General features: G+C 35.4%; 1 protein-coding gene across 8 annotated transcripts in view; it reads left to right on the top strand.

Annotated features, from left to right (window-relative positions):
* The window catches only part of ANKS1B (ankyrin repeat and sterile alpha motif domain containing 1B), a 427,137-nt gene that overhangs the window by 97,046 nt on the left and 315,597 nt on the right, over positions 1–14,494 (top strand). For all 8 annotated transcript variants that reach the window (XM_054066137.1, XM_054066169.1, XM_054066129.1 and 5 more), the window contains one exon: positions 11,592–11,732. In XM_054066137.1, the coding sequence (XP_053922112.1) occupies positions 11,592–11,732 (141 nt within the window). The remainder of the gene's footprint in view (positions 1–11,591; positions 11,733–14,494) is intronic.

Raw genomic sequence — 14,494 nt, 5'->3', positions numbered from 1 at the left:
AATCCCAAAGATACGATTCAGCTGTCTTAACATTAAGTATCTCATGTCTCTGTGGATGCACAAGTTGCCTTTTGTATTGGGCTAACGTGGACTAAGTCATGCCTTCAGGAGCAGCAATTAAGGTTCAACAGCTACCCTTTAGTATCTAAAATGACACTGGTTGCCTATGCTTGGCAGCTGAATCCCACCATAAACTCTCAAGTCAGTTGCATAACACATAGCCATCTAGTGCTGTTCTCGTCAGCAGCTGAGACATCTACATGGGACTGGACAAAGTTCTTGGAGAATCATGGTGGCACTTAGAGACTAGGCAGGTTGCCCAAAGATAGGCACTGGACCTCGGTGTGGAGGCAACTGAATCAAGATCCAAATATCCCATCAGTAAGTTTGCAGTGTTGACATTTAAGGATTGAGAGTTGTTTGTGAAATTCTAGTAATCTGTTTGGTTTATCACATTTGAGCAAAGCAGCATTTAACAACATACAGGATGTATAAGGAGTATGAAGGACATTTAAGTGCTATTAGATTTTATTTCCTGAAAACTTATTTTTCTTCTGTTCAAAATGTAGTTTTGGTAGTTTGTAAAAAGCCTGAGCTGGAACATGTGGGAGATTTGTTTTTCACAGTCGTATGTAGATATTTACCCTAGGGGAAAGATAACTTAGTTAATAAGGAAAGAAGGAGAAAGAATGCTTTAAAATGTACTCTTTTCTAACCTGCAGTCTTAAACAAGAAATACATCATTCTAGAACATTTTAGCTTTTGTTGTTCCTGCATGTTACAAAGCTGGGCATTGCTGTAATTTAATTTCTAGAACCCTATCACTGTTGCCAGTAGGTTCCAAAGCATGTTATATTGTGTTTTTTAATACATAGTGGCCTTAGAATAAATGACTGTTCTATAAAGTCAACAGGATACAAACTGTATAGTGGAAAAAAATTAAGATCTTAAATATCTTTGTTTATAAACCTAAAGTCAATAGGGATTTTGTGTCTACCTTTTTTAGTAAATAAAGTTATTAAGCTTGGAACTGACAGTAAAGCCTGATAATCACCATCTGACAGGAAATGCACGAGAACAGTGAGAACCATATAGATATGTCTTTCAATTGTTTTCTGTAGTGGGGGAACCAGTGTAGTTTTATGCCTATGGTGTAAACAGAAGATGTAGTTTATTAATCCACCAGAGCTATGTGAACCTCTGCAGGGTCTATTAAGGAGTGGAGATAAGTGTCAGTTTCTCATTTCACTATATCATATTCTATGATTCTTTTGAAGATGAATAAGTAGGTGCACTGTTAGCAGCAAAAGTCCCAGTTTCCCTTCTTCAGTGTTTCTTCATAGGAGGTATACAAGTAATACTAATGGTAAATATTCTGCCATATTTCACAGGCATTGCGTTCTCTTGGCAGATTTTTTCCATTCCTGTGAATGGACTCATCAAGTAGAAATATAGATAGCAGAAAAATACATCGAACCAAATTCTTATACCTCTATAAAATATAAGATCAGGAGTAATTCAGAGCTGAGGGGGAACTGCCTAATATTTACAACGCATTAGATATGTAGCCCTGCAGTTAATACAGATCAACAGTGTACTATACATGCACCCTTAGCTTTTCTGTAACTTCAGTATATACTGAAACTCTTGGCTGAGTTCAGTGTTATAAGTTTTTAAATTGTGATTAGAAGCAGAAACCAGGGTTACTTGACCATGTATGCATCTGTTTTTATGGTAGTTTCTTTGCTTTTACAGGGGGATGTAAGAATTGAATGATTTGCAACAAAATTATCTATTTTCTTTTCTCTTGATATCTGCCCTTCCTAAACTTGTTATAAGTTCCAGTTTTGGGTGATGAGGGAATATCTCAGAAGAGGCTCTTCAGTTTTATTTGCTTCAGTAGTTATTTGAGATTGAGAAGTTTCTATTAATACTACTGCTATTATTTCTGTTGATATTGGTCCTCTGCCCAATATCTTTGGAATATGAACTGTTCACGGCCTGCAAAGAAGCAGCCTCAGCACTGCGTATCACTCTTAGACAAAAATAATAATAAAATGTAAAAATAATTTATTGCTATGCTGATCTTTTCTTTACTTATTAATAGTTAAATCCTTGTGAGTATTGGAATATTTACTATCTTGCCTTTGTCCAAAGTAGTGTTTCTTTTAAGGAATCTCACTAATTTTAACAGATCACTTATTTAGCCACAGGTACTTCATAACAAATAGTGTTACACAGGTGTTATAGATGAAGGCATGCTACTGACCGACTTGTTTATCTGTACTTTACAGGACCATTAAGACTCTATATGATGACTGGCTGAAGAAAGGCTTTTAAGTATTAGCTCTTCAGCTAACTAGGAATTTGTCTGGAAAACAACGTAAAGGTGTGCTTGTATTGCGGTAGATCTGTATATACTATGTTGAATCTACCACAGGCAGAAAGAACAGTGCAGATGAGCTAACATAAGAAGAGCAACCAATGTTCTAAATATTCTTGTAGTACTGGTTATTGAGAGGACTGCAGTGCAATCACTGTTATATAAGACAAGAAAAAGCAGCTTGCAATATGTGAGCTTCACACTGGCAGGTTTTCATACCAACCATAGAAAACCTTTGCCTTCCTAGTGAGGATGATCTTGCATTCTACTTTCCCCTGCCTTGCAAATCAGGCTGCGCTGAGAGCTGTTGTCCAGTTGATAGCATTCTGCATCTCTTAGGGCTGTACGTGATCCTTTTCCTAATACCTCTAGAAGAGTCTGAGCTCTTGCATGTTTTACTGAGATCAAAAGGTAGGCTACTACTTGACGGATCTTTTCCAGTTAGGTCTTCAGCTTCTAGAGCACCCTGACCTGCCTGTCAAGATGTTTCAACTGACTGTCAGCTATTCTACTACATTATTTTTATGTTATATTTTGTACTTAAGTGACAATATGACAAACTACTAGTGTTTTGTTACTGGAGGATCTGTAGAGAATCTAAACAAATGTTTTTCAAGGCCTTTTTGATTATCCACTCTAAACCAGCATTCATCTTCAGCTGACTAACTCACTGCTATATATAGTTCCTCTTTAGATTGGCCTTGTCTATTCAGGTATGATTTTCTCTTCTGTCCTTCATTAAGCCAACAGCAACTTAATGGAAAAATAACTGCATTTTCAGTAACAGACTTTAACTGAGAATATGTGTGCTAAATAAAAACCTATGCACCGGAGGAGTAGTAAAGTGGTGACTTCTGCCTACTCCCTCACCACTTGATTTCCCCCCTACTTTAATTTCTTTTCCTTCTGCTCTATTTCATGACAAATAATTTATTTTCTATAATTTTCATCATTCTGCCACCCACTTATACACCCTCTCTTTCACAACTTTAAAAAAAGAAAAATACATGTTTTACAGCTGATTTACTTTGCAATTACATTACACTGAGTTTTTCAAATCTTATATGTTAACATTCAGATAGTATAGGGATGTTAAATGCAGAGATGCCTCTGTAGTTATTCTCCAAGCAGTATTTTCTTTCTGTGACATTTAAAGCCAAAAATACTGATTGTTACTCTGAATGATATTATTTTTCTTCTATGCAAAGGCAAATATGCTTAAGCTTTTAATTCTATTTAATATTTCTAAAAATATTAACACTTTATTTTGCTTTTCTGCAGGCTCTTATACCCTTCATTATCAGTCTCTCATTTTTCCGCTGGTACATGAGTTTTTCACAGTGAGTCACATTTTGGAATGAGTCATGTGCATATTGATTCAGGGAGACACATAAGCCTGTCGTTAACATGAGAAATCCCATTAACTTAATGGGAACTATTCATGTGCTTAAACTTCAAGACTCAAAAAAAAGTCACCAAATTCCTGCATTTTTGCACAGCCCTCATTTGTGTATACCCTTCCTACATACCAACTTGGGTCAAATCTATGATGTTTGAGGGCTGGAAAGGCATTCCTAGAAATACCATGGGGTGTCCTTGCAGTCTATATGGTTTGCTGGGTTGAATTCTGGCATAAGGCTTTATGCTTCAACGTGCTAATTGCATTTCCCTTGGTCAAACAAAGCACTTGAAGTGCTTTGATGTTAAGTATTTGAAATTATTACTAATTGTGAAAATAGCCTGATTTAGGAGGGTTATGTACATGCTCAAAGTTGGACAAGTGCTTAAAAGACAGATGCACTTTATTTTGCCTAATGTTAAGAAAGAGAAATTAATTTGGAAGGCGATACAATCCTGTCCCAAACACAGACATTAGGATAGAGTATATAAGTGCCTATATTCCCATTCATTAAAGACAATTAGTTTAACCCACAGATAAAACAAATAGATCAGATTATGTGCTTAGCTTTTCAATAGGTCAAACTAGTTTGAAAGAATGATGCTTTAAATGCTTTTTTGAATCAGGATAGCATGTATTGCAGCTTCAGATAATACTTCATCCCATTAATTTCACACTGAAAAACAAATGCAGTCTATACTTTCCAAGATATCTAAAACTGAAGATTCTATAGGCTCCATCAACTACATAATTCCTAAATACTGTCTTATTATGGTTAAATTATAGGTACTAAAAACAGTTCTTGTTCCATTCTCTGCCATTTTTTTTGATTTATTCAATTCTTGAATTTTCTGTCGTTTGAAAATCTTCACCCACGTAGCAAAACTAAGCAGGAGTTAGAAAAGAGTGAAGTGAAATGCACTGAGGTGTCTATTGCTTTACACTTAAGATATACACACGAAATATCAGATCACTAAATACAAGTATCCTAGTAGTGCCTTTGTATATAGATGCAATTCCTTTCATATGAAGATTATCACACTCATTTCAAAAGATTTTATGTTCAGTGAAAAACAAATTAGCTAGATCAACCTTTTTATTAACACGACACACCATTTATGGGCCAATTTTTTCTTTTACTTTTTTTATTTAGCAAACAAAAAGCTATTTAAGTCTTGAAAAATACCTTTTTTACCCACTGATAAAATAATTAGTATCTTTTTTAGTCTGTGCTTGTTATTTCCTGATTACTTAATAGCTTGTTAAGTTTTTGAATCCTAAAACTTGTTTCATCATGTTTAAGTATGCATCCTTTTATCACTAATGCAAAGATTCAGCTCTGTCTTAATTGTCATTATTTATACTATGTGCAAGTGTGAATTAAAAATTTGAAATGTATGGCCCTGCTTTGAATACATATTTAGATGTACTCATTCATTTCATAACCTCATTTTTATTTATAATTTTGGCCTTGTTCAGTATACATTGCACATGCCACCTAGTTGCAAGGTGTGTTTACTGCATACTGTCAGATCTTGCTCTGAAGAGAGAATTATTGATTTCTGCGATGGTCTTCATGATAGATGTCAATAGCACTTACCCACTGAGGGGCAGTAACTACACATCCATGTGTTTTTCATCACGTATGTGAATTAATAATGTTTGCCTTACGCTAATACATTTCACAGTTGTTACATATAGTTGATTGCCATGACTGCTGACTTTTCGATGTCATCAAGTTACAGTAATTTCTTCTCAAGTTCAGACACGAACTGTGCTTGAGTTCAAAGCATTTCACTGCTCCAGACAAAGTTGGTTTTGTTTTGGTTTTGTTTGTTTTTTTTTTTTTTTTTTAATGGAGTCTAGTCAGAAAATGCTGTCATATGCAGCTTGGCTTATGTGTAGTTATGTAGAGGTGAAGATTTTCCCTGTCTGGGGCTGCTGGAACTTGGATTTCCAGGGTATTTAATCTCACATGCTATTGAAAGTGGTTGCAAAATATCTCATGCTGATTCCTAATGTAACCTGGCTCTGCTGCAAACTTGCCTTCACAATTTCAATATAGCCAGGAAAAAAGGAACACAAACTTAGCAACCACCTTGCAGAAGTTTAAATTACATGTCTAGTATTCCATGAGGATTATGACAGAGGCAGGTACAGTGTTCAGATGCTTTATGTAAAAGACCATCCTTGTTCTCCTGGTATTCCCTTGCTGAATACAGGAGGTGCAGTCAAACTGTAACCAGTCTCATAGAGAATGAAATGATGAAATAAATGTAGACTAAGAATATATTTGTGAAAGAATGGCTGCAGATGTACAGCGTAAGGTGGAGGACAAGATAATAAGGATGGAAAGCAGTGAGAAGGCTGCCTTAGGGGATTTGGGAAAGGCGTACCCAGGCCATCAAAATATTCACTCCTGTTTGTCTGTAAGACATAGATTGTCTTGTAAAGGAGACTTCTCCTTGTCAGGATGCTTACTGCATCCCAAAAGGGTACATTTGGTTGTTGTAGGGACCCTGCTGTGGAAAAATGGTGAAAATAGTAACTGATGGTGTAGCATTTCGTGCCCAGATGCTGCTTTTTCTCTTCTGCACCTATCAGGCGGTTCCCCCTGGGAACAGCCTAGGGAGCAGCAGGGGGAGCACTGAAAGCACAGGAACGTTATCCCAGCTCCTCTGTCCCTGGCTTTGCTGCTGCAGCTGCTGGGAACAGCAGCAGCAGAGAACAACCCACTCAGACCAATTTGTAGAGGGTATGCAGGAACAGTTTTCTCTTTATTGGTTCTTAGGATAACATAAAATTTGAGTATTACACTATAGAACTGTATTTTTTTGAACTTGTATTTTATGACATAATTACACATCCTTTTGGCCAGGCAAAGGAAAGGTAGAGGCATACCTCTGTAATCCAATGCTTAGGATCGTATGAAGTGTTTTCATTTCCTATGGCTGACGAACTGTTTCTTCAGAAGAAACCTCCTACAGACTTCATTGTTCCAGACTGAGTGGTAGCATTTAGCTTATCAAATGTCTGGTTGCTTTCTACCTTCCACAAGCAGTGGGAGTTTGCCTTCCAGATTTTGTCTCTCCTACTCCATATCAAAAAGCTTGTTTTCTTAATATGTGATATGCTGCAAGATAAATAAATAATTAACATTAGTATCCAGAACTATGACGCAATAGTGAACAGTAAAGTTCCTGTCATTATCTATCTTTTACAATTTCACTGCTATTGTGCTCTAGTGGATTTGCAAGGGCATTTACAATACTTCTGCAAATGGATGATAATTATGCAAAACCAGAGATATAAGAAGTAAAGAAAGGTTTATTTTTATGTCTAATTTTAGATTTCACTGGACTACTACAGGAAACTCTCTGTATCCTGAAATGGGGGAACTTAATCACATTTTAGCTAGCCAAGGGCTGCTTACAAATGTCAAGGCAAAAAGAGGAACTGTTTTCTTTAAAAACTGAGAAAAGGAGGGAATAAAAGGGAATAAGAAGTTGTTGTATGACTTACTGTATTCATAGAGAAAACTCGTCTAGATAATGAAGTCGTATAGTAGCCAGGAAATCACTGACATCTGCAAAAAAGAAAGTCAAAACATATGCTTTATACCTGCCATAAAGGTTCTTGAGCTGTGAGCTTAGTGGCTAATAATTAAGATTAAAGTTTGATTTTTTTTTTGTTTTCCTGTTCTACTTTAAAGAGTAGAACAGACCTTTTTTTTTGTCTATAGTCATCATTCTTCTGTTATTAAATATTGTTTTATTCTCTTAGATCAGGAGAGACATGTCAAGTTATTGCGATAGCCAATCTGATGTACCTAGATGTACTGATAGAACAAACATCCTGTTTATAGAATAAAGTATCCTTCAATATAACATACCCTACAGGGCAAATTTTGCCTTTTGTGTGGATGGAGACGTGAAGAGGAAGGCTTCCATACCTAAATTTTCAAAGGCATAATCTAAATGTTCATCAGATTTGAAAATTAGAGGTGATGTGTCAGTCCCAGTAGAGTCTGAGGAGAACTTGCCACTAATTTTAATGATTAAATGTCCTTGTGCTAGATCTTATTACTCCTTTACTGTTATATTATTATCCACTCTTTTTTACTTATGGAGAAATTATCTTAGTCTCTTACAGCTATAAACGATTAATTTGGTGTTCCAGTTAAAACCAGAACTTAAATTAATCTTCTCTTCTGTATCAATGTCTTGTGATTCCCTCACTGTTTATATATTTTTATATTTTATACATTTTTATAACTTACACCTAATATTTTTCAAAATTTTCTGCTATTTGAGAACATATGATGCTTATACTCTTGTCTGTTCTAGCTTAGGCAGCTTTGGCCTCTTTGAAGCTTATTATTACAGTTTATGTTGACTTCACCATTTCGTAATGTCAAATTCAATTAATTGAGCAACTATGATCTAGGTGGCATTTTGTAATTACATTTAGTTTTTCTTTTTGGAGTCAAAACAGGCATGAATAAAAGGTTCTCAATTGTGTCTGTTTTCTTTAAGTGACAGAAATTTCTTCCTCTTTATTTCTTTCTTGTTTTTTCTTTTTTTTCTTTTTTTTTTTTTTTCCTGAGAAGGCATAAATAACTTTAGTTTCACTAAAACTCTCTCCACAGGGCTATTTCCAGGCTTCCCAGCAGCACACACACAATTAGATTTTCACGTCCAGGGGATTTCTGAGGAGGCAAAATTAAATTATACAATGAACAGAAAAATGAGGGTGTTCTGGAAAAGGAATGACGGCAAGGAGAGAATAGGAAGAAACTAGGTGGCCTGGGTTGGAAGTTTTATGGGCTTATTTGTCTGAGGTCTGTGGATTGACTGTAGAACTCTCTGTATCTCTCTTGTCTCCTCCAGGTGCATCCCTCTACCTGGGAATGCAAACTTAGTCTACCTTATTTGGGGGACTTCTGACTCCCCTTTTTCTCATGCAACTCCTTCATTCCTCTTTGCAAATGCATCTCTCTCCCTTCAACAACCCCCATTTATAACTTTGCACCTGTTGCCTGGGAACAACAGGGCTTCTGCCAGCAAGGCTGGATGAGGAAGGTGATAGAGATAACTGTTTCTTGACCCTTCACAAGTATTTTTCGTAATGCTTCTTTTCTAGTACTTTATCAGTAGCAGAAATCTGGGCAAGAAGACAGAAATCGGTTATTAAGTATAAAAAGAGCCAACTCTGCTCTGCGGTAGTCCGTAAATTAGCCTGCATCATGTAATTCATACCTGGAGTGTCTGGTTGCATAAGAGTACCAGTAATTTTATTCCAATAGTGCATCTAATGAACTCTGACAGCTATTGGTCCTTTTTGGAATGATCAGGAGATCTGCCTGTACAATATGCCCCAGTTCTTTTTTGTGTTGATAGCATCAGTCTAAATTTCTGTGATCCCCACTCTATTCAGGCTATTTATATAAAATAAATCTAATGGAAATAATACAACTGTGTCTCATTCTGCTTGTGTATTTTTCTATTGTTCATCAATGTTTGCTTTGATTTCTTTTTTCAACTCGGTTACTGTAATGGCTAAATACTTACATGTTCTCCATTGAATGATTCAAATGTGTTGAATCTCTATTAGTCTTCCTTTAGTTGTGTTAAAAAATTCTTTATGATATGTTTGTGGGTTTTTTACCTTTAGAAGGTGCACTGGCTGTACTGTACATTTTTTTTTCTTGTTTTGGCTTTTGTCTTCATTCCCATATACTGGTTTGTAAGGTCACACAGCTAATGTGTTACCTGCTTTCCTTTACCTAGTGCTGCTGCAGTTCTTTGCTTTTTGCTCCAGAGGGCAAGAAACACTTTGCTCTCTGATACAACAATTCTGAGATTTAAAATATAAACGTAGGGCAACTACCATGGAAGATGGAATCATAAATAGAAAGGAAAGACCTGTAGTCCGATTCCTTTGTCTATGGAAACGCATAGCAGTAATAGTCCTTCACAACCCACATCCTACAGAGTTAACCCAATCCTTTTAATAATCTGGGTAAGAATATTGGTTGCTAAGGCAACACATTTTGTGGTACCACTTGACTGTCAAAACAACCTCATGAAATATCATGTTAAGAATGTTTTAGAAATCGACTTTTAAAATAAAAAATAAATAAATCCACCTAACTTTAGATGATATGGCTAGATTCATGAAGTCAGCAACCATTTCTTAACTGAGGGGAATCAGACTAGTGGTGACAGAGTTGTCATGTTTCTCATCTTTGGTGAGTGAGCTGAAATAGATTTTGGAAAATGTTTTTCCTCTTAAATTAATGATATACCAACCACATCTGTGTATAAGAAGTTAGCAGAACACTCCAAGGTTAAATGGTCCTTAGATGTTACACAATTTGATTTAGTACCTGTCCGTGCAGTGCCTTTGCTTCTCTTATGGTTACCATCAGCTTGTGTTCATCTTCAGACCTGCTGTTGTTTCTTCACTTCTTTTGCTCCTTACTTTTCCTTCACCTCTGCTTTCCCTTTCTTGCAGCAGGTTTCAAACGTCTTTATTCTATTGACTAAACTAATCTGCAGTTAAGTGGATTCTTAAAATTTTTTATATGGGCTTCATAGTGGTGCTTTTGAGCTGATGTTTCCACCAGATTAACAGATGTGGTCAGCCACAGTCTAAAACAGCATTGTGTTGGTTAGTCAAAAATCCAGCCAATTCTGAAGGATTGTTTAGGATAGACAAGCATAAAAGACAGCATTTAGTATCTGAATACCAGCTAGGCTGCACAAAAAAATTCCAAGCAGGCTAAAACATCTATTACACATTCCAATTTAAATATAAAAAAAAAGAATTAAGATGTGAGTAAAATTTCCTTTTTTTGTCATAGTTTTTTTTAACATGAGATTTTAAAGATCATTTGTTACTGATTTAACTCTAATTAAAGTTGTCACTGTAATTTGATCAGTTGTGGTAGACTGTCCTGTGTAACAAAACAACATAAATATAATATGTTCTTATATATTAAATATAACATTATTATAAATAATAATGCTTCCTGTCTCTGGCTGTCATAAAAACTTAGGATACTTGTTTCAAACAAAGATCACCATTGTTCCCTTATCAATGACACCAATACGGAAACCTTAATGCGCAGCATTGAATGACTTTTCCGCATACCTTTCATTGGTTGATAATGGTTGATAACAAAAAGTGAGACAGGTCAATTTTAAACACATTTTTTGCTTACAAAATAAGCTAACACATTTATTATTGGTAAATAGAATACAAAAATTGAAACCTCGTATTTTGACTGAATTTTTCTGCTTTCTGCAAACACCTTGGACTGATTCAGGTAAATTATTTCATAAAGCTGTACTTTTCTGAACACAGCAGGTGACTACTGAAGCAAGGTCCCCTTAGCTTATATTATTTCCTACTTGAGGACAGTATTTTTTTTAATATATTTAAGTGTTACTTTTTATTCTCTATGGGATATCCTAAACTTAAAGATGTTAAAGAATATTTTTAAGTAAAAGTAAGTAGAATTTACCTGTTAATTGATAAAGAAGAAAATGAAGACATATTTTTAATATATGTTATTATGTTCACTCATATTTAATGTATCATAGCAGATATGTCAATATGCACTTTCCTTAGAAAGTGGATTCTCATACAGCAGCTTGTCAGTTGAATAGTTACTTTGTGTTAAGACAGCAGTTTATATTTTGGAATTTATAAATGGGAATGTTTTAAGCTCTTTTCATAAAGTAAAAGGTTTCCTTATTGTATGCCACTGTGTTTAATATGGAAGTACTTTTTCTTTATACACAGAGGCCTTCTTCAACATGTTTATCACCAAGAGAAGAAGAAGATGATGATGCAGGTGAAAATACTTGTGGTCCTTCAGGTTTATGGGAGGCTTTGACACCTTGCAATGGATGCAGGAATCTTGGATTTCCCATGCTTGCACAGGTATATATTTACTTTTAATCATAAACTATGGAATAACTGCTTAATCTCTTCTCTGTTTTGCTTTTACAGTAATTTCTAATTTTAACTTATTCCCTTTGTAATTGTTACCATCAGTCTTCATTTTAACTTCAAAATGGGGTTTTAAAGATAAATGTCAAGTTTTCATCATCCTACTGTAATGCTCATCCAGATGAGTTTAATATTGAGACTGTTTGATGTTTATTACCCCCATTTCAGACAGATAGTTTTTATGTTGCATAGCTTTCTCTTCTGATTCAGTCTGGAAAGAAATTCTGAAGTCACACAGTTTCTTTTGGGATAAGCACTCTATTTTTGACTAGCTTCCAATTAATATAATGTCATCTCAGCTACTTTCTTTATAGAATTAACTGAGGACACCATGCATAACTCAACTGATGCAAGAATATAGCATAAGACTTCTCTTTGAAGATTATTTAAAGTAAAAAACAAAGTCCCCACACATTTTCAAAGGCTCATGAGAAAGAATATATTCAGAGGAGAATAAATAAAATGGGAAATATACTTGGCTTTAACTGTTTAAGTCTCAACAATTTCCAGACCATACTAGTCTGCAGTATCCACCATGGCACACCAACAGCTGTGTCCTGAAAAAGTGATACTGTATTGCTGCAGAACAGGATGATGTTTATTGCTGCTTCTGGGTCTCCCTTGTTCTCTCCCCCCACTCTACTTTAGCACTCTCATTTCTGTAACTTTTTTTCCCTGTGCTTTACTTGTAGCATTGAATGGAGTCCAGCCAAATTTCTGTTTATAAATGTCTGTTTTTTCAGTTGCATCCTTACTTGACACTGCAATGCTTTGTCAGATTCCTGTATACCAGATTGGAGTTACATATCCTGTCTCAGCACACTTGGTACTCTGTTGCTTTCATACCGTGACTGTAGGTTTTATTTCCTTTAGTCTCATGGGACTTGCACCTGTTTGAAGTCAATGCTAAAGCTTCCACTGCAGTCAATGGAAACAGGATATGGCAACTAACATGCTTGAATAACAATGAGCAGTGCCCTTTCTTTTTATAAGGAGCTTTTATATTCCTTTCCCTTTTCAATAGCTGTTTTCTACTTCATACTATCTATCATCTTAGACATTTGGCAAGGTACAGAGCTGTTCGAATTATACTGATTTACTATAGGAGTGCCATAGTTACTAATCCCTCATTTTTAAGAATTTGTTCCAAAAAATATTTCTTAAATAGGACTTTTCTCACATAAATATGTATCCCATATGGTTTAGTTATTGTAAAACTTCTCTATGACGAACATACATGCCACTTACATGCAGTAGGTCACTTCTGTCTCTACTGTGCTGGAATGTAAGGGCTGTTATGAAAAGTTCAGTGTAAATTGTTCTGCAGGTATCATTTAAAAACTAACATAACAGTAATATAGTTATTCTGGAAATAACCATCTCCCTTTAACAGTCTTGAAATTGGTGAAATCCTTGAAGAACTTGGTGGAAAACTTTGTATCTTGTAAAAATTCCAGGTTTTTAGAAAGTGCTCAATTCTAGATCAGAATGGAGCTAACATCCAGCTTCCTGCACCACCAAAATAAAATAAAAAAGAAAAGAAAAAAAAAAAAGCCAGAGTTCAAGGATACCCAGCTGGATTTTGGGAGACTGAAATTTATATGCCTGTTCTTATTTTAGGAAAGATTGAATTCCATTTGTAGGTTACAAGCTATGGTTAATGTGGGGCTATTTCTTTTTTCTGAAATTGGTCTTTCTTTTGGGGCAGAAATTCCATTCTCAGTAAAACTGATGCACACCTTTGTGAAGAACGTTGACTTCTACAATTGAGTATTTTATGTGTGAAAAAAAAAATTTTTAGGAAAATTCGAGACTGTATATTTTCTGGCTGCCAGTCAGCACGAAGGAAAACCCCCTTTTTCCACCTGAATAACTATCTTATACAGATTCCAGAATTTCTAGTTATCTTAACTATCAGCACAGTAAAAACAGTTTCAAATACTTTCAAAGATGTAAAACCCCCAAAGCCCTTCTACAGTGGTCTCAAATTCTAGGTTTGCAGGATTCATTAGAAACAGTTCACTCTGCAGGACGTCTGTTAGACTGAGACAAAGCTTTTGTAAATGGTATGATAGTACTAGACCCGCTTCCATGGATCTCCAGTTCTTATAAACTCTTCCTACAGTAGCTACCAGGGTTTTTAATGCTTTTATGTAATGGTTGTATTTCTGGCCATCATAAAAATATAATACTAATGAACATTATTCCTGTCCAACAACTGGGACAAAAGAATATGATATTTCATACAGAATTTTCTCTCAGAATAGCCAGAAAAATGGGAATAATGTGACAAAGTATAATATTTAGCTGGAGAAATTTTGCTATGCTGTAGGTAAGTACTGGAAAGAAAACAGATATGATCCTTAAAAATATTTTTGAGTGATGCCTGCTAATGATAAACAAAGCTGGAAGTATTGTCATGTCATTATTGTTGACCATCTTAAATGAAGAATTGCTCAAGAGACAGTTACTTCAGCTAAGTAGAGAATGGGAAAGTTTAGAGGTAGCAATAGCATAATCAGTTTCATAAGTATATTGGTAGTTATAGTTACAAGGATTTCAAAGTAAACACAAGCTGCCGGGACAGAGTTCTGCAGGTAATTGTGTGGACACTACAGCTTTGTTTATGCTCTTCTTTGGCTGGTCGGTGCATGAAATTAAGTTTCTTTCCTCACAAAGGCAGGTACAGTAAA

This window comes from Cuculus canorus, chromosome 1, assembly GCF_017976375.1.
Source record: "Cuculus canorus isolate bCucCan1 chromosome 1, bCucCan1.pri, whole genome shotgun sequence".
NCBI classification, from domain to species: domain Eukaryota; kingdom Metazoa; phylum Chordata; class Aves; order Cuculiformes; family Cuculidae; genus Cuculus; species Cuculus canorus.
The sequence above is the reverse complement of the archived record's forward strand: the minus strand, read 5'-3'. Positions and strand labels throughout refer to the sequence as shown.